This window comes from Leptinotarsa decemlineata, unplaced genomic scaffold, assembly GCF_025532065.1.
Source record: "Leptinotarsa decemlineata unplaced genomic scaffold, Ldec_3_MD MMD2_tig00002082_RagTag_RagTag, whole genome shotgun sequence".
NCBI classification, from domain to species: domain Eukaryota; kingdom Metazoa; phylum Arthropoda; class Insecta; order Coleoptera; family Chrysomelidae; genus Leptinotarsa; species Leptinotarsa decemlineata.
Window position 1 is genome coordinate 1,095,561 of NW_027412573.1, and position 21,448 is coordinate 1,117,008.

At 36.8% G+C, this 21,448-nt stretch overlaps 1 protein-coding gene across 1 annotated transcript; it reads right to left on the reverse strand.

Moving 5' to 3' along the window:
• On the reverse strand, nucleotides 1-20,973 carry LOC111511206 (uncharacterized). The gene is made up of 2 exons (XM_023167218.2): nucleotides 15,340-20,973; nucleotides 1-3,644 (listed from the first exon to the last, which is right to left on the reverse strand). Exons 1-2 carry the CDS (start codon nucleotides 20,822-20,824, stop codon nucleotides 3,166-3,168), a joined length of 5,964 nt encoding a protein of 1,987 aa, XP_023022986.2. The 5' UTR covers nucleotides 20,825-20,973; the 3' UTR covers nucleotides 1-3,165.
• Nucleotides 20,974-21,448: the final 475 nt, after the last annotated feature.

The following is a 21,448-nucleotide window of genomic DNA, read 5'->3' on the forward strand; positions in this document are numbered from 1 at the left end:
AACTTTTCGCAAAAATATATTCAAGGAAAATCAAGAATCATTACAATCGAACATTTGAAAAAATGTATCTGTACATGATATAAACTTTAATAATATACAATGAAGTCAAGTTTGTTTACTGAAAATATAACAGATCAAACATATGACTAAAATAATAAGTAAACTCTTATATAAAAAAATTATAAAGATACGTTAAACACTGTATATATCTTAAAATTATTAATAAAGGTAAATAATTCCATACTGTATAGAGTAAATTTGTAAAACTAGGTCTCATCATTATAAAGAAGTTCTTCAAATAATTTATGGAGATTAAAATACATTTTTTTATTTAAATTCGTCATTTGAACTGACTTGAAAAATCTTTTATTGAAATCTGATTCTGTTACACTTTTTTGAGTCACAAAAAAAGTAAAATCTAGAGAAAAAAAGAAGGAAATAATTCTGCGAAATGTTTTACAAATTCTGAAAAATTCATGTTTTAAAGGACATAAAAATAGAATAATAAAGAAAAGAGAAATGAAACTTTCTATGTTTTTTTACCACTTTGAATCAGTGTCACTGTTTTTCGAGTTTGAAAGCCGTGGATTATTGGAATTTTTTCCTGACGTTTCGCTGGCGCGAGCGGCTAGCTTCTTCAGAGGTTTAACCATCATGGCTTGCAGACCGATGACTCACGCATACCGTGCACTTGTGAAAAGGTATATATCGGAACCACCAAACGATCTATGGGAACAAGACTGAAAGAGCATAAAAGGAACTGCAGACTAGGCCAAGCCAGCTGTCCACATAATTTTGTTTGAAAACGCAGAACTAATTGCCCCCAAGCAGGGATACCATAGCCAACTGGTACGGGAGGCAATAGAGATCCACAAACACACGGAGAATTTCAACAGAAAAGAAGAAGCGGTGAACCTCAACCGAATATGGAACCCCATTTTAAGGAATTCGAGAATAACGAATAGAATGACAACAGGTAGCAAGATTGTTAATGTTCCACCTAAAAGGTAGTCATCGGACAGCAAGCCATGATGGTTAAACCTCTGAAGAAGCTAGCCGCTCGCACCAGCGAAACGTCAGGAAGAAATTCCAAAAATCCACGGCTTTCAAACTCGAAAAACAGTGACATTTGTCAAAATGTGATTCGAAGCCTTCATAAAATCTCCAAAAATCAAATCAAAACATATCCAACAGTACAAAAATTTCAAATATAATAACAAACTTCAACAAAACAGTTCTTCTCGTAATTTCAATAGACCCAGTGTCTCCCATCAACCATTTCCATAAAAATTAACCACAAAAATCCAGACAATGGTCCATAAAACCCTCCAATCGTTCAACAGTGACAAAAACTAATTTGTTGATTTACTAACTATAATACCTAGCAATCTAACTGTACAACAATATAAATAAATTATCTTACATTCTTTCTCTCTAATTCATTAGAGGTACATAACATATCAAAGATACTGTCTACCTTCGAATCGTTTTTAATATCAACACGTCTATAAAATAAATACATTTGGCTTATTTCACACAAAGTCATTGCCACCTTCAAATTAGTTCGTTTAAGAAACAAACTAAAATCTACATTGCTGGAAAAGAACAATGGTTACTCTCCCAAACAATCCCTTTCCTGGCCAATCAAAGGATACCTTATTTTTCTACGAGGTGAGGTCGATTCAGCCAAAGGATAAATCCACTATCGAGTGCAACCGACCTTCAGAGCATCAAAATACAAATTTAGAGTGCCGCAAGGATCCGTCACAGGGCCCATTGTGTGAAAAATCTATGCAAGAGCTCCGTTCAAAACTTACAACTGAACCATGTTTCGGAACCGTTCAAGTAATTTCATAGGTACCATAATTTTGTTACTGGTATGACAAAAATAAATGAGGATTCCTGAAAAAACGTTCAAAAGTACCGCAATAAATTGAACTTGCTTTCAACACTGTTTCGCTTCGCAACAGCTCGTTTACAAAAATAAACTGAATGCTTGGGAAAGGTTGAACTGATCCCATTCAAAAACTATTTATATGCTCTTTCATTCTTCCGGAAATCGTTTACCCAATATGACCAATGTATAAAAATATATATTCCTAATATGTTCGACTTTGAAGTTATGTATTTGTGTTTCAATCGATTTGCCTAACTTACTTTTTGTTTGTAAGCTGTTCAAAGGTTTTTATTCTTGGAAAAAGCAGTCATAATTTTTAATGTTCCACAACTTGTTTGAACCAACTTCAAGAAATGAGGATGTGCCTTCTTTGACAAGCATGAAGATATTGCTAGTTTCTTCGACTCATGAAACACAAAATATTCAACAATGAATTGATTAAATAAAACAAAAGCAAAACTTTAGTGTCAACTGAATCAGGAAGGTTGACAAGTGGTTCCCAACAAAACTTTTACATTGGTCAAACGGGTAGAACTTTTCCCAAATGAATCAATAAACATAGACGAGTGTTTTAAATGGGAAGAACATTTCTATAAGGCGAACATTGAAATGTTTTCCCAATTAAAGTAATTTTGGGAGATATTCAAACAACAATTGATTGCGAGGCATTCAGTAAACAGTTTTACAAAAACGCAACATGTGTTTCGCTATACAATAGCTTCCTCGGGTCAACATCCGAAAAATACTTGTGCTCCAATGGAAATCCTTATCTGATATGATCAACTGACTAAAAGAGTATCCGTAAGTTATATAACGTCGGAAACAGAAGTACCTTTTTAGCACCTCAAGCAGTGAATACTACCAGAGTTTTTTCCCAACACCAAATCGTTATTTTCAACACCTCGACACATGTTTCGATCACCAAGTGATCATCTTCAAGAGGAAGATTAAACTTCCTCTTGAAGATGATCACTTGGTGATCGAAACACGTATCAAGGTGTTAAAAATAACGATTTGGTGTTGGGAAAAAACTCCAGCAATATTAATTACTACACCAAAGGTTCCAAACAGTGCATCATAAGTACCTCAAGCAGTGTTTTGAACCAAACCAGTCCCCATCAGACATAAATATTGTAGGCAAACCTGAAAAATACAGAGATCCCTGGAAAAAAACTACAGAGCGAACCATACCCCTTAGCCTCATCGACCTCGAACCGTACCTACCCCAAACAGCCCCAGAGCACAAACACAGCTCCCTCGATAGGGCTCTAATCGTCGTCAGGTTCCGGCTTAACAAGCGGCTGACTCGGATGGTACTTGCCGTGGTGGTGGGTGAGTTGCGACTGCCTGATGAAGCCCTTCTGGCAGACCCAGCACTTGAAGGGCTTGTCAAGCGAATGGGTTAACAAGTGGCGGGCCAAGACATCCACCCTGCCGAAGCCCTTGTTGCAGATCTCGCACTGGAACGGCTTGATGTGGAGGTGAGTGAGAAGGTGCTTGCTGAGGTTGTGGGCCTGCTGGAAGCCCTTGTTGCAGATGTTGCAGACGGAGGGTTTCTCGCCGGTGTGGACTCGCATGTGTCGGTCGACGTCGCAGAGTTTGCTGAACTCCATGGCGCAGATGTCGCACCGGAACTTCTTCTCGAGCGGTTTGAGCTTGCGCAAGACGTGGACGGGCGCGTGAGCGTCGTAGGCTTTCTTCGAGAAGAAGCCGAGGTTGCATTTGATGCACGTGTACGGGTGCTTGCCTGGAAAACAAAGGATTCATTAATCTGGAGAATACAAGAATTTTATTTTTTGATTATGTTCAGGGCGTCTCATGAGGCATGCTCCAAACTGAAGGGGGTGGTAGAGGAGGTCGTTTCTGATAAAACTTCATGGTCTTCAGGAAATTTGAGATTTTTTTTTCAATTTCTTAACCAAAAAGAGTACTACGATATTGAACACTTCTTATCTGATAAATCTGCTTCTTCTACTCCGGAGCTATAGTGGGATTTTCACTAAACAGTTTTACAAAAACGCAACACGTGTTTTGCTATACAATTGTTTCGTCAGGAGTGTCTATACTAACTAAACTAAAATCTACATATCCAATGCTTTATATAAATTTTTACAATTCAAAGTACTTGAGTTTTAACTACCCAATTAATATTAAAAATGTGTACCTGAATTTCAGAATGAATCAATTAAAAAAAAAAACAGTAACAGGAAGTTATTTAATACTATTTGATCGTTCAGTAAATCACAATTCACAAACTATTGAATATTTCACTTCAAGAAAGCAATTTTCAAAGAGATCTGATTTTCATAAAACATATCGCTGTCAACAACAGTTTTGCGGTAGATATTATTGATAATAATAATAATAATAATCTTTATTTCAAAAATATGCCGACTATTACATTTATTATTTCTTTCTTAGATTTCTTTATGCTCCTCAAATCTTTGATTCGATTAGGCAATTTATTTTACAACTTCATTGACATGTAATGAGGGTTTTTTTCTGTTATGGTTAACCTATGTATAGGAAGCACAAAATCATTTCTTTTTGTTCCACAGGAATGTTGATTAATATTGTTAAAAAACAGATGCCTATTTTTTAATACAAACATTAACAAAAAACTAGGTATATTGACTGTGACTAATCAATTCATTTATGAATGCTTACTTTTTGCCAAGAAAAACATTTCCAGTTATACTGTTCAAAAAAAATATAATACCAGATATAAATCCGTTATAGTGCCGTATTTTCGCTTATCCAAGAATCTCAACTCTTTCAGATTTCTGTCTATTAAATATTACAATATGATACCAAACGAGTGGAAGGAACTAGTCCTAGTTAAATTTGCTAAAAGGGTAAAAAGTTTTCTTAAAGAAAATGTGTTTTATAAAAGTGAAGAGTTCATACACTTCTTTAATGGAACATGACTAAGTAACAGTAATGTATTATAACTAAGTTCTCCTACTATTTTACATAGTTTATTTTTGTATATATATATATATATATATATATATATATATATATATATATATATATATATAACTTTATTTTACATTTTAAATAGCTTAAAATTTGTTTCTGCAAGTACAAAATTTTCCTTTTACTATTTTTTTGACGACTGTATACAAATTTTTTTAATTGTCACACGAGAATAAACTCTACTCTACTCTACTCTACTCATTCATAAATATAAAGAGCATATATCGTCATTATCCCGTTACTCTTGAAGACATTTCTACACGATTGATTATACTTCAAATTACTCATCATTCTGATTGCTCTTTTCTGAATTACAAATATTTTATTTATATTACTATTGCTTCCCCAAAATATGATTCCATATCTAGCTACAGACTCAAAATTGGGGAAATATAAAATTTTTACCGATTCTTTGTTGAGATATTTGTGAACCACCCTTAGTCCATACGAAATGTTGCTCAATTTGTTAGCTGTATAATCAATTTGTTTGTTCCATTTCAAGAATTCATCAATATGAAGTTGTTGTTCTCTCTCGTAAGTATCCGTGTTGGTTATTGCTAATTATATTACATTTATATAGAAAATTTGTAATGTTATTACACATAGCTAGCTCAAATAATTTGGCAAAACTTGGTAGAATATTTATAGGTCGATGGTTTTCCATAAGTTCAGAATTTCCCTTTTTATAAATAGGTTTCACTAGGGATAGTTTCAGTCTGGAAGGAAAGACGCCAAATTTCATGATATATATATATTTATGATATATGATATAATTTCACTTATGCTTAGTATACTCAATTCCTTCAAAAAAATTGTAGAAACAAGCTCTGAACCAAGTCTATCCCGTTAAAAATGATTATACTGAACATTATGTTACTCTTATTTACTTTGGTGATCATACTAATATCGCTCGTTTTTTAAAAAAACAAAGATTTGTATTTAACATACACAACAAATAATAATTGGGGTAAATTCATTGAAAACACTGAAGATCAAACTTAAGTATCGGATAGATCCGGAGTATACAAGTTGACTTGAGGTTCTTGTCTAAAATTTTCTATTGGAAAACTGGAAGAACTTTTTCCAAAAGAATGAAAGAACATAGAAATATTTTTTTGAATGGGACGACCAATTGAACATTTGAGAATCATCTTTTGACAGAAAAGCACGAGTTCAATCACGATGACGTATTGCATTTGGAAGAGAAAAATTCAAAACTCACCCTTTTGGAATGTTTAGAAATCAATAGACGTAAAAATTCTGGATTTTTGCTCAAATTGCTCAAATATAGTTGAATTTTTTCCCTTTATTGAATTAAATTTGGGAGGAGGAATTTGCTGAATAATAATAATAATAATATTTATTCAGTTGGATCATCTATAGATGACATTGAGTATGTCGAAACGTGTACAAATACAAACTCCGTGCACTTAGAGGCACAATATACAATTTACATAGATATGATATAATATATAATAGTCAAAGCCTAAAATAATTTGTTATTTATGCAACAGCATCATTATTACAATCTTCAATCTTCCTAAAATGTTACACATGTACAGGGTCATCATCCATATATTCTTCGAGAGAACAATAGGATTTATCCAGGAGCAACTCTTTGATTTGATAGTTATACTGTTTTAGAGCCAGATTTTTTATTGTTCTTGGAAGTTTATTTTACAATTTAATGGCCATAAGCCTGGGGCATGATTCAGATACAACTAATATATGTGTTGGTACTTCCAACTGTACGGAATTTCTAGTATTATAATTGTTACTATAACTGGTTATGTGCGATTTTACATATTTTAATATCTCATAAATGTATATACTTGTAACATGCAATATTCTGAGATTTTGGAAGATGAGTTTGCAACTTGTCCTTCTAGTAACTTCTACTATATACTTTATGGTTCTTTTTTGAATTTTGAGTATTCTGGAACAATCACTAGATGCTCCCCAAGCTATAATACCATAGGACTTTTACAGTGAAAGTATACATGGTAGTACATTAAAGAGAGCGACCTATTTACATTCCAGCGTAGTTGTTGAATATAATAAGATGTTAAGGATATCTTTTTACAAATCGTAACAATATGCTTGTTCCATTTGAGATTTTCTGTTGTCTTCAAACCCAAAAATTTTGTCTCCTCTTGTTGTTGAATTAATTGACTAGTAAACTGGGATCTGGAGCGTTCTTGAATGAGTGGACCTAATATAGAACCCTGAGGAACCACCAGGGGACCATTTTTAGATTCTAATTTATTCCTGCTAACCTCTACAGATTTCCAAATTGTGAAATTATAGCACAGGTAAATATTGTTATTCATTATTCTCCAGTCTTATGAGTTGTTTCTAGATAGGTAAATAGTTTAGGTAATGAAATTATCATGTAGAAATTTGGTAGGTAGTAATATTCATAATGATTGAGTGAAAGTGTCTCAAAAATACTAATAATTTGAAACGAGGTTGTGAATCATTTGGAATTAATTCTAATTTTCAAAGAAAATTTGAAGGAATAATTTTTTCTGTCAATTTTTTAGACTCTCCTATAAACCACATTCATTCAACAATTGTGCATTAAAGTATGAACACTCAATGCTATGGTTATTCTAAAACAAATCTGTGTTTCAACACAGAATAGTTTTCTTTCATGTTACCTTAACGTTGTCACGTTTCTAGCACTTCTAGATTAATTTTCCACATCCATCGCGATCCACAATGAAACCATCAAAGCAACCATATCAAACAACTAAGACATCAGAAGCAAACAGGGCCACACCGCCTGATACCTCTATCTTCGAGTAAGGACTCAATTTTATTTCCTTCCATAACCTCTTCTCTTGAGTAAAGGAATACTCACCCCGTCTAGCTACCTTGATTTTAATTTCTGGATACTCGGGAATACAAATAACGTCAAACTTTCCGTCTTCGCTCTTCACAGTTACAGCTTCAAACTTCATTTTCGCCTTAGCCGAAGAATCCTCTTCACGACACCTCGCTACTGGTTTGATTTTTCTCCTGGAAGATTTGAGCCTTTTCGATTTCATCCGGATGGCCGTGGTTTTCACCGCCGTCTTTGTTGACATTTTCGCATCGGTCGGTTCCTCCTTCGTCGTCGTTTTCAAGGCATCTTGACAGCGTCTCCTTCTCGTAACCGGAGACATGGTTAAACGCCTCAGAGATTGTGCGTATTTCAAGTTGATAACTGGAGCGATGGTCGACGAAATTCGATAATAGCCATAACAAAACACTTGTTGCCGACGGACTTGACGCTTGGACAACGTCAAACAAAGATGGCGGTCTTTGTTTTTGTTTTGACAACTCGCAGGGTTGCCACTCTCGAATAAATCATTCTGGGTATTTCGAATTTTAAAATTGATACTGAATGATGCGTTTTTTATTTTGCAACAGTTGATATGGTGTCCGATGAAAAGTCTGCACCACACGAAAAACTTCTTTGTTCATCTATTCTTTTCATGAAAAAAAAAGGATACTTCGTAAAAGTTGGTGTACGGACTCAAAATGCCATAATTAAATGTCGCCTTTTTTACTCTATACGAGGGACGTAAAATTATTTTTCAAGAGTAAAATATCCTGATTTATCTGTCATCACACTGATGTTTCTCTTTATGAGTGTTATTCTAATCATAACCGCTTTTTTTCAAATCAAAATTCTTAAATTGTTGGAATTGCACCCATTTTGATTGTTTGAGCTTAGTGTAAGTGTGATATAGGACAATATACACTAAAAAAATAGTTTTGAACTCAAAAATTTTATGTGAAATATCTGAAAATTTATCAAGTTCTTAAATTCATAATTACCTGTCGAAATTATACAAAAATATTAGATGCTCAAAATGAGAACCTTGAAATGAAATAATCAAGAGGGTTCAAGTCTGGAGATCTAGATGGCCATGAATTAATCAAGAGTGTTCAAGTCTGGAGATCTAGGTGGCCATGAAATAATCCAGTGGGGTACAAGTCTATATTATTTAGAAAAATGACCATTGATATTTTCCGATTCCGGAGAGGGAGCCTGAGAATCAGCTACCAAGCCCAAAGCAGCAGGCGCGCAAAAAAGGGCTACAAATAAGGCAGCAGGCACACGAATTAATAAAAAAAAAATACTTTTTTCAAATGAAGAAATACATGTAAAGTTAGCTCGAATTATATCAAGGAGGTTATGTATAGCGCCATCTGCCCGCGAATAGATCAAGCAATAATGTCGATAATTCTGTCAAATACAGTTCCCGAGCTTTTGAGTTACAAGCAAACAAACATACATACATAAAGGTGAAGCTAATAAAAGCGTGTAAAAAAATAGTAAAACTTTGACATCCCGTTACTCAGAAACGAAGCAAGTCAGCACATACGTGCATATGAACTTTAAGATACCGATACCGTGTAAAACCCGTATCAGGCGGAATATTCGGCTGGTCCTCTGGTTCTACCGGATGCATATGTTGGTCGTGACTATCTATTATTAGCCTTATCTGTATCGTTGACTAGGCCTTCTGCTAGGATCGCGGGATGTTTCTACAAATACAATTCGTGGAACCCACATTATTCTTGCAACTCGCTCTTAAATTAGCATTTCCCTTCGCACGAGGGAGATTTCCAGATTTCAAACTTTTTTTTTTTTTTCGTTTTTGTTGCCAGTTCTCGTAACTGGTTTTGAAGGTTAAGTGGAAGAACAAAACTGCAGTGCTGGCAATCCTGATCTTTTCAATAACAATACATATTCATTTATTTCCTTGGAACTACGATGGTTTATACAGGGAATTATTTATACAAGAAATATTCCTATTTGAATATACGGTGTGTAAACGCCAAATGGAATAAATGCTAACAAAGTTAGCATCCTCAGGAGAAGAAAATTGATACCTAGTCTAGTCTGGTTAATACTTATATACTAAAATTTGTTACCTGAGGTTGTATACCTGAAGTCCAATATGGAATTTCTCGATAATTAACTACCTGCAAGTTCTTAGTAATTATTCTCTTCCTAACAGAAGATTAAAAAGCGGCACATGCATCGAGTAGCCTGGTGTCATGTACATGCTTAATCAGTTTCAGATTGTTTTCACCAATTCTGTGGTCCTTGTCTAGAGCATGTTGGGCGACACTGGATTTTTCTATCCTTCCGTATTTCATGTGTGCACAATGCTCCTTGAAGCGGGTTTTGATCGCTCGTCGGCTCTGGCCGATGTATTTGCTGTTGCAATCTTGACAACTGATTTCGTAAATCCCCGAAAACACAGAAAGGTCGGGAGCAAAAATATCAGTTTGGTGTTAGGGCAATTGATCTCGAAAAAAGTTATTCATCCTAATCTCAAATAAGACTGTCGTCTAACATTATTTAACATATCAGGTGTGACCGACCTGAACGCAAGCGTTATTCGTTCTTTTGAGTCATTCAAATCTGAAGGTTTAGTTTTGTACACCTTGCTCTTCACATATCCCCATAAAAATAAATCTAATGATGAAAGATCAGGTGATCGCGCTGGCCATTCAATCGATCCTCACCTCTCTATCCACCGATTGGGAAATGTTGTATTGCCGGACATTAACTTGGTAATGTGGTGGTGCTCCATCCTGCTGAAACCATATCGTATTCACTGACACTTGAGGGTTTCCTGGATCAGGATATAAATTTGCTAAACTTGGAATGACAACATTTTGAAATAGTGCCAAATAATTATCGCCATTCAAGTTGTCCTCAATGAAAAAGGGACCAACGATATGGTTTCCTACAATTCCAGGCCAAACATTATCCTTTTGAGGGTATTGCGTATGTTCTCTCATCTAGTGAGAATTTTCCGTTGACCAGCAGTGGCAATTTTGCCGATTAGCATGACCGTTAAGAGACAAAGTACACTCATAAGAAATTATAACGTCTTCTTATTGGATGATAAATATAGAACTTTGAAATGGAATTAAACAAAGATGATTTTTTAAATTGACATGAAATTTACTTCATTAGAAAGATACTCTTCTGGCATTATGATTTAATCCTAATTTTCGATGACTCTTTCCAACATTTGTGGCCGTATATCGGCAATAACGCGACGAATGTTGTCCTCCAAGTGGTCAATCATTCCGGGCTTATCGGCGTAGACAACCGACTTCACATATCCCCACAGAAAATAGTCTAGCGGCGTTAAATCGCACGATCTTGGAGGCCAATTCACGAGTTCGACACGTGAAACTATTCGGTTACCAAACGTTTCCTTCAATTATGGCACGAGCTGTGTGACAAGTTGCGCAGTTTCGTTGAAATCACATCTACTGCACATCAAGGTTGTTCAATTGATGAACGTAAAAGTCAGTAATCATGGCTCTATAGCGGTTAGCATTGACTAACGTTCTGAACTGCATAGTTTTTAAAGAAGTACGGACCAATGATTCCACCAGCCAATAAAGCACACCAAACAGTCAATTTTTTGGATATACGGTGTCTCAACATACACTTGAGGATTATTACAACTCCAAATACGGCAGCTTTGTTTATTGACGTATCCATTCCAACTGAAGTGAGCTTCATCGCTAAACAAAATCGCTTATGAAAATCGGGATCAACGGCAATCTTGTTTAGGGCCTTGCTAGGTTTCAATTCTTGCACGAGTTAGATTTGGTAAGCACGCAAACCAAGATCTTTCCGCAAAATCTTCCGTAAAGTGGATGTACACACATCCAATTCCTGTACACGATGGCGGATAGACTGATTCGGGTCTTGTACGACGTCTCTGTGGATGCGTATATCATTTGAAGTAAACGTGGTGCAAAAACGTTCCATAATTAATCGAGTTAATTGCTCTGATGGACGATTGTGTTAACTGTAAAATGGACGATACGTATTTCGAACAGAACCATGGTTTTCAAAATTAATTTTCACAATTTTGAAACGTTATTCAGGTGTCAGTCTATTCAAGTTGAAATGCCAAACCAAACTAACTTGACAGCTGACAAAATGGCCGCCGGTTAAAAAAGTGCTGCCAACTCAAAGTTCTATACCTCTATAATTGATTTTCAAAACAACACAAAAAATTTGAAAAAAACTGATGAAAGTTTTATTGGAATCAATAGAGCGATCGATATAATTTAATGTTTGAAGATGATTTCATGCAAATGTTGTCCGCGGCTCCGCTTTAGATAGCCCATGCCCAAGGTCCAATTTTGGCACACTCTCTCTAACATATCGACCGGTATTTCACGTATAAATGCGTCAATATTGTCTTCCAGAGCGCCAGTCGTTGCTAGTTTATTCCTGTAGTTGTGAGCCTTAACATGACTCCACAAGAAATGATCCAAAGGCGTTAAGTCACACGTGCCAGCGCCCATTCACCAAATGCTAGACGTTGTGGGAGGTCGTGTGGCTTCAATTCTTGCAACACCTGTATCTTATAAGGTTCTACACCCAAATCCTTTCGCAAAATTTTCCACGTAGCGGAGTAACAGAGACCCAATTGCTGCGAACGGCGGCGAATCGACATTTCACGGTCATCACGAACACTGACGGATACAGCCGCAATATTTTCTTCGGTCCTAACTCTACGTATGCGTGTTGGTGGTTAAATGTCCAATAATGTAAACTGGGTTCGAAATTTAGACACAAGCTTCCGAATAGCTCCCTCAGTAGGCCGACGAAACTGCCAATAAATTAGAAGAGGTGCACGATGCACTTTCTTCACCGAGCATGAATTTTGATAATAAAAGTCAATAATTTGCAAGCGTTGTTCATTCATGGTTAAATTATAGACCAAACTGAACAAGTTTGACAATGACACAAGACATGATTCACGCGTGATCTTGCAAAAAAAATCACTCATTAGTAATTTCGTCGTATAACTAATTTGGCGAAGTTAGATGCACAACTGGCGCATTCACCATATTTTTTACATTGGGACAATTTCAATGTTTTTTTTTCAGTTTCAGCTTCTAATAGCAAAAATCTTTCATATATCTTTTGTTCAATAGAATTTTCGTCTAGAAGGTTACACCAAAAGCGATATAGATTATCAAACCGTCTTCGTGTGGTGGCCAAACCAACACTCTTCCGCCATAAAATCAAATGACTCAACTCGCCGTTTATAATAGCTCCCTGTACCTGAATTCCAGGACCTCAGAAATGTTAGCATGGTAATTTTTTACTAATAATCTTCGAAGGATACTAAGTTACACATGAAGTGTAATACTGACCCAAACTTTATGGCCTACTTAAAACTACGACCCTTTTCATGGGATAAAAATCGAAGTCAAACATTCCAATTTTTTTAAGTGGAACACCCCGTATATTAATACATTTTTGGAATCGCTCTAGTATTTTAATACTTTTTTGTTAATAATGTCCTATACCTATCTCTATCTGTTTTCGAGATAAAAAATAAATTGTGCTAAATATGGTCCAAAACATAGCCTTAATTGAAATTAAGTACATCAGTACTCTCAATTCATGAAAAGTTTATATTTTGATGATAGTTTGGACAAAGTTGTAGAAAATTCAACCAAATGTATCCTGAATTAACACCAATGAACGAGAGGAAGTTTGTAAGATTACAAAATAATTTCCTTAACTATGGCTCCATGTTAAAAGCGCCTTCAACATTACCAAAACCTGTTACTTCATTTGAGGACAATACTGTTAACGTTTTGGCATATTTTTATGCATATCCAGAATCTTCCATTCAGTGCAGAAAAAGATTTAGGTGTATCACATGCTTCAGTACAACGAATTTTGAAAAATCACGGAATGCATCCGTATAAATTTACCAAAGTTCAAGCTCTAAAAGCAGAAGACTTCGAACGTAGAATGCATTTTTGTGAATCCCTTTTGATTCATACACAGGAAGATCTGAAATTTTTAACAAAAATAATTTGGAGCGACGAATCAAAATTTACGAGGGATGGTATTTTCAATAGAAGGAATAAACATTTTTGGGCTGATCATAATCCTCATGTTACAAAAGAAATGGGTTTTCAAGAAAAATTTGACCTGAATGTTTTCTGTATTCTGAAGAACAAAAAAAATTAGCTTTTTTATTTATGAAGACACACTGAATGCAGAGAGATATCTCCAAATATTAAGGACGACTGTAACCGATTTTCTTGAAAATTTGCCTTTACAGGAATATAGGAATTCGTGGTTTCAACTGGACGGAGCGCCAGCTCATTCCACCCAGGAAGTTTCCAGGAAACTTGACGAACTCTTCAACGATCGTTGGTTTAGGCGTTTAGGGCCGTGGGATTGGCCACCGAGATCACCGGATCTCACGCCACTTGACTTTTTTTATGAGGTGTTTTAAAAGAAAGGGTATACAGTACTCCAGTGCCTACCAAAGAAGAATTGCGACGGCGAATAGTGCGGAGTATTGAAGATCTGGATCCCCAGGAAATTGAAAAAGCAACCACAAGTCGCGTACAAAACAACATTTTAAAGTGTTTAGAATGTAATGGACAACATTTTTTTCAGCATTTATTGTGAAAATGTGATATTTTGTTTACAATTTTGTTATTTTGAATCATCCTATTCTGTTATTGTCTGTACTTTCACATGTTTTAGCCCACAAAATCTTATTTTTTACCTAGAAATGACTGATTTTTGGTACAGTTGTTCCCTGGAAACTTTGAGCCATAGTTAAGGAAATTATTTTGTAACCTTACAAACTTCCTCTCGTTCATTGGGGTTAATTCAGGATACATTTGGTTGCATTTTTTACACGTTCTGACAATGATTTGATCACTTTGTTCATGTGTATAATAAATAATTTCATAAGAACTTCGTTTGAATACTCGATATTTGCATTCATTTTGGAAGATGATTCGAAACACCGTCAATAACTCTTTGTAAATTACTTATAAAAGTAACCGAACTGCTTTAACCTTGATAATTCCACTGCTACCTAAATCCAAATTCTAAAAAAAAATAATGTTTCTAGAAGAAGCGACTTTATTGAGAAAACTTGACGATTTAGGTATAGGGACATGATACATCATCTTGAAGCATTTTTCACCATCTTTAAATTTACCGAATAATATACAGGGGGTTTCATTTGAAAAAATGAACTTTTGACTACTTTTATGCACAATGGAAATAATAGTAATTTTAGCACGCCCTGTATGATATGGAGTCGATTTCTTGGTGTTATTTGAATATTTCGAGTTTGTCTAAACTATCATCAAAATATCAACTTTTCATGAATTGAGAGTACTGATGTACTTAATTTCAATTAAGGCTATGTTTTGGACCATATTTAGCACACTTTATTTTTTATCTCGAAAACAGATAGAGATAGGTATAGGACATTAGTTATTAAGACACGCCCGAGGAAGCCATTGTATGGCGAAACACGTGTTGCGTTTTTGTAAAACTGTCTAGTGAAATTCACACAATAAAGTGTTTTTAGAATACATATTACTTCCAGTCAATAATAGAGATAACAATTAACAAAAACAGCACTCACCCTTGTGAATTCTCAAATGCGCCGAAAAATCCTCGACGTTAGAAAAGTTTGCTTCACACTGCGGACAAACATATGGATTCTCCGTCAGCTCGTGCTCCTTCCTGTGCTTCATCAGCTTGTAGTAAGTCGGCATCACCTTCAAGCAAACCTTGCACTTGTAAATCGGTTTGTACTGCATCATCTTCTGCCTCGAATACTTCATTTTGTACTCTGCGTACTCCTCGGGGATCCATTCTGCCCTGCTCTCGCAATCGCTGTCGTCGTCTTCCACAAACTCATCCTTGCAGTTGGGCCTCTCCGAGGCGGGGGGCGGCATATTGCTGGGGGCGGTTTCGGAGGCAGCTTCACTCGAACTGCCTGCTTGATCAGTCTTGAGCCGCACCTTGTTGAACATTTCGATGATCGTAGGCTGTTTCATCGGAGAGGAGGACTTGGTTGGAGAGGAAGCGAGCTTCGTGGGAGATGAAGGAGGTTTCATGGGGGTTGAGGGGGGTTCCAGGGATCGCTTGGGTTTGCTTTTGGGAGCGGGAGGAGGCTTTGACGCCACAGGAGGCGGCTTTTCAATCCTGGACCACATCTTCTTCACCTCTTTGGGATCAGCGTCGGTGATAACTTTCTGCTGCTTGGTAAGCTTATTCTCAGGGGCAGAGGGAGGCTTCTCTGGGGTCGCTTTGGGACGCAAAGGACCCAAATCGGGCTCCGGTTCAGACTCGTCAAAGTCGAACACTGTTACATCGGGTTTGTCGGAAGAACCGACTTGACGCTCTGAACTTGCAAAGTTCTTCTGGTCATTTTCCGCAGATATCTCCTCCATAAGGTCGTCCAATATTCGGGGGGTTTCTTCATCTTGGTACAGCCTCTCCGTCTCGGCTTGGGCGTCTTCCAACATAGCTTGGTCTGGGTTTCCTCCTTTGAGCATTTGGTTCACAAGGTAGGCAATGCGATAAATGGTTTGAGCTTTGTTGTTTTTATCGTCTTTGGACGTGGAAGCGCTTTGCTCTATGGGATCATCTGCTGAGGCACCTCTTTTCTTGTATTGTCTCCTTTCAACAGGTTTTGCAGCACTGTCCATCTCTGCCAGCTCTTTTTTTACATTGGTCTTTCTCTTTGATGGGCCGTTCATTTCCTCCTCAACAGTCTCGCTCGAGGATCCGCCAACCACCTGGCAAGTCTCTTTGCTATTGCTATTGAAACTCTCAGTATTTCTGCTAGTTGTTGATGCTAGCAATTCCTTCTTCAGTACCACATCCCCATCAGGCTGTGGTTCTTCTACTAGTTCGATAAGCCTTCTTTTCACAGTATCAACTCTGGACTCTATTTCTTTAGACTTCACATTCTTGTATTGCCTTTTTGCTACTGCAACCTGTTCTGAATTTTCGTTCTTCATTTCCAGAAGGTTATCATTAGTTCCATCTGTAGCAATGCCTTTCAAGTAACTATCTACCAGCTGATAGGATTCTTTGCTCCTGGATATTTCAACAGATTCGTTGCTCATTGATGCTAAATCATTCTGCTCTTTGGAAGCTTTGTTTGATTCTTCATCTGGTTCTGAATTATCTGATTCATTCCTTTCAGCAACTTTTGAATTTCGGATTTTCTCATTCGTTGGTTTGACTAATGTTCTCTTTCTGAATGTCCTCTTTACAGTTTCTTTGTCTGGTTTTTGTTCCAAATCTTCGTTATTGCTTTTCAGAATATCTTCAGTCTTCTCCTCATCCACAACGATTTCTTCTAAGTAGCTATCTACCAGGTGGATAACACTGGATACTTGAACAGTCGCCTTGCTCGTTACTTCTGGACGCTGTTCTTTAGCGGCTTCATTTGAATCTTTACTAGATTCTGATTCTTCTTTCAGTTCCAGCTCATTATCTTCTGGAATTTTCAAAACTCCAGCAGTGACATTCTCGATCTGTGGCTGTTCCATTGATTTACCAAGATCCCTTTTCGCATACTTTCTCTTAACAGTTTCTTTAGGACCATGAGTTGTTTCAGCAGACTTGGCAGTACTGTCCATATCTGCCTTCTTTCCAGAATTTCTCTTTTTATATTGTCTTTTGACAACTGTTTCCTGGTTTGAATCTTCGTTCTTCCTTTTCAGCAGATCACCCTTCTCCTCCTCTTTCAAATCGTTTTCAGCCAGTTCTATCTGTTGATTGGTTTCTTTGCTACTGAATGTTTGAACAGTTCTCTTGTTCCTTACTTCTGGAGTCTTGTTTTTACTAGATTCACCTTTGCTAGACACTCCTCTATCTTGTTTTATCTTTTGCACATTTTCTCCTGCAAGTCTGCAGTCTTTAGCAGTGATACTCTGGATCTGCGGTACTTCATCTATTGCTTTATTAACACCTCTTTTTGTATACTTTTTCTTCACAGCTCCTTTTTTGCCATCAGTTTTTTCAACGGTCTCCTCAGCTACATCCTCTTCTTTCTTTCCAACATTTCTCTTTTTATATTGCCTTTTAACAACTGTTTCCTGCTTTGAATCTTGGCTCTTCCTTTTCAATTGGTTGCTAGTCTTCTGGTCATTCCCAACAATTTCAAACTTAATAATATCTGAATTCTGACCTCCAGAAGTTTGATTAAGAACTCTGCATGGTACTGATTCTTTCTTTGGTTGTTTCGACTTATCTGGTACAACCTTTTTGGTGTTATTTTTGTTATTCAGTTGCTTAATCTTATTGCTCTGCTTATTTTTAACGTTACTCTTCTGGATGTTTGCTTTTGTATTCTTATCGTTTTTTATTTCTTGCAAAGACAGCCTTCTTGCCCTCTTTTTCTTGTTGAGAGATTTATTGGATTTCATTGCTTTCTTGTTTGCTGGAACCACGTTTTCCTTCGGACTATTTTCATCTGATGAAAGATTACCTTTATCTTGTCTTTGACATTCTTTATCAAGGAAAATTGTATTTCTAATTTCCTGGATTATATTTTCTATGAGTTGATTATTTCTCCAGTCAATCGATTTTCTAGATTTTTTCTTCTCAACCACAGCTTGTTTTTGAAGCTTATCCTTCCGGTTTCTTTCCGCTGCAGATTTATTTTTCGATAAGGTAGTAACCGCTCTTTGTCGGAGTCGCTTTAGAGACTGAGATATTTTTTGCTGAGTGATCTTAGTAGATACTTTGTTCTTCCTGTCTATACCCTTTATATTCTTCGTTTTCACCTGGAGAACCTTGACCTTCTTGCTCTGTCTTGCAATATTACCTCTAGGAGGAATAGTTGTCGACACAGGTTTATTTTTGGCAGTAGTTTTCATCTGGTTTTTCTTCTTTTTCTCTGAGAGAACACTTGCAACTACTTTTTGTGATCTGAGTGATCTCATTGTTGATACACCTTCTGCTGGAGAGTTTTCAATGTTTTTTGGTTTGTCGTGTGTTAGGGGAACGGATTTTTCGACTTTAACTTTCACAGGTGTCAGATCAGGCTCAATTGTGCTCGATCTCAATGTTCTTGTGGTAGATTCTCTTGGTTGCTTCACCTTTTTTGAACTCTCCATTGTTATTTTGTCCAGATTCCCTTGCTTTTTCTGTGAGGGGCTTCTTAAGTTGTCAACCTTAGGGGAAACTTTACATGTACCATCTGTGATATTCCTAGACAGATCTATCTTAGTAGCTTTTTTAGGTAGATCTAATTTGAGTGGACTGATTTTTGCATCAGTTAGAATATGTTGGCTTTTGTCTGATCTCAAGAGTCTTTGTGGCAATGCAGATAGTTCCAAATCCTTTACTAATTTTTGCTCAGGCAGAGCAGCTTTTGCTCCATTATCAGAATCAGGAATAGATATTTCTTCTGATTTCAATTTACCAACTTCTAAAGAAGATGTACTACTTTTTTCTGAACCTTGACCAACAGAGGGTTTTATATTTTGGGTTCCAGTAGTTGTAACAGATTTCTGTTGAATCATTTCTGATCTAAGGCTCCTTCTCAGTTCTTTCTTCTCGGGAATATTTTCAGAAGACAAATCAACAGTTTCCAATTCAACTAGCTCAACTTTTTCTGAGATTCCTGCTTGTTTAGGGAGCACATCGGTTTCAGACCCAACCACATTTGATTGTACCATATTTTCTTCTATAACAGCTACAAATTTATCTCCTTGGGTCACCCTTTTTCTGCTATCTCTCCCAAAAATATTCAAATTTGGTTTATCTTTCTGAGACACATTTTTGTTAATGTCTTTTGCACTTGTATTTTTCGTGTTATCTTTGGCCTTGTCTCTGGTCGCAGAAGCATTTTTGGTTACAAACTTCTTCAATTTCAGGTCACTATGTATTTTAATTAGTTTAGGCAGCTCTGCAGTTTTTTTGGGCTCCTCCATCGAACAAAGATCAATTATTTCAGGTGATTTTTCCTTTAGATTTGGATCCTTGTGGAGCACTTTGGAACTTGAAGGCTCAGAATCTTCTAAAATTGGATCTTCAGTTATATTATGTGATGTAGAAACGTTTGAAGTTTCATCTGGTATCATAATCACATCTGATTCAACAATGTTTATAACTTCTTGGTTGGATTTTACAGAAAGGCTCTCAGATCTGAGCAGTTTGTGTGATATAATTTTCTCGGGTGTCTGCTGTTCCTCCTCCTGGATTAAATCCACTTCTCCCAGTTTTGCAGAAAGTTTTTCTGCTGATTTCTTGAAAGAAATCATTTTAATAGCGCCCTCTTCTTTTTCGTGCTCCAAATTTTTGGTGGATATTTCATTTTCATCTTTCTTTTCCAGGTCTAAGCGTATCTGGATGTTCTTTTGAGGTTTTGTAGCTGCCTTTTTAGGTGATGGCACTTTAGAGGGGCTTTTTCGCAAACTCTCATTCTTCTCAACTAATTCAGCACCACTTTTCTCGATGGAAGGAGTTTTTTGAGGCGGTGATTCAAAAGCTGGTCTGAACTCTTCTGACGGTGGACCATTCTTTTGCTGGATTGCGGTACGTCTCAGTTTTGAAGTAAGTACAGTTGTTACATCTTGTACATTTTTCATTCTTGTTTCTTCCATCTGTGGTTTCGCAGCCAGCTTCTCAGAGCTGTTACGCTTCTCCTTGGATAAATCATCAGGACTGTTTGTTTCAAGCTTTTTCTGTTGAGAAACCTTCAGCTTTATTATAAGTGGTTCCACTTTGGGTGGGGTATCATCCAAGCATATAACATCATTGCCACCACTACTAGAAGACTCTGAAATCTTGCTTAGTTGTGTTCCTGACTTTACCACTTCGTATATTAAATTATCACTCTGTTCATAGTTCTTAGTAGGTGATTTGCTTATCTTACTAGGCTCTTCAGGATCGTTCTTCACTTTCTGTGGCTCGGAACGTAGCATTCTCGATGAACCCCTGACCACAGGTTTCTTTTCGATGCCAGCTGGTTTTTTCTGGGCCAGCTCACTTCTCAGCAGCATCGGAGTGTTGAAGAAAATGGACGGAATAGCAGTTGGCATCAGTCTACGTCTGCGTCTCGGTTTCTCCGTATTGGGACCTTCTGGGCTTGATTCCGTCATATTTTCATGTGTCTTTGAAAGAGTTCTGCTCGATTTTTCGTCAACTTTTTCCACGTCTATGACCTCCTGGTTACTAGGATCACTAGATGTTGACGAACAAAGGATTGGTATGGAACTTACAGACTTATCTTTCGTTTTCTTAGATCTGGGACCCCTTGACTCGTCTATGACAATCACATCATCTTTTACTGGAGATGACACAGCTAAGTTATCAGGATTTGCACAAAATTCATTCGTTACACTGGGTTCTTGTTCTGAAAGGTCAATAACAGGTTCATCATTTATCAAAAGCACTTCTTCGTATGCGGAGACAGCTTTATTACGGGGAGATGTCCTTTCCTTCGGCTTGAGAGCTTTAAGCACTTGCTGGCTTGTAAATGGTTCATCAGGTGTTCCATCCGATATACCTTGCCCCATAGAGGAAGAACATGAGGAACTGAGATCGCCACAGTCACTAAAACTGACTGGATTGTGGCTGATCGGGAGAAGAGGCATAGCTAGGCGTTCATGAATGATTGACTTTTTTTTACCTAGCTTTTTATTAGGTTTTTTGGACTTTAGCTTACAAACAGAAGTCTGTTCAGTAGTTTCAACGCAGTCTTTTCTAGAAAGCCCCGAAGGGCC

What these genes read in the sequence shown, in the direction of transcription:
- LOC111511206 (XM_023167218.2), bottom strand. Translation starts at nt 20,824, where the DNA reads ATGACGGAATCAAGCCCAGAAGGTCCCAATACGGAGAAACCGAGACGC. An exon ending in GCATTTGAGAATTCACAAGG is followed by an intron (nt 3,645 to 15,339) that starts GTGAGTGCTGTT and finishes TTTGTTTTCCAG; the next exon opens with GCAAGCACCCGTACACGTGC.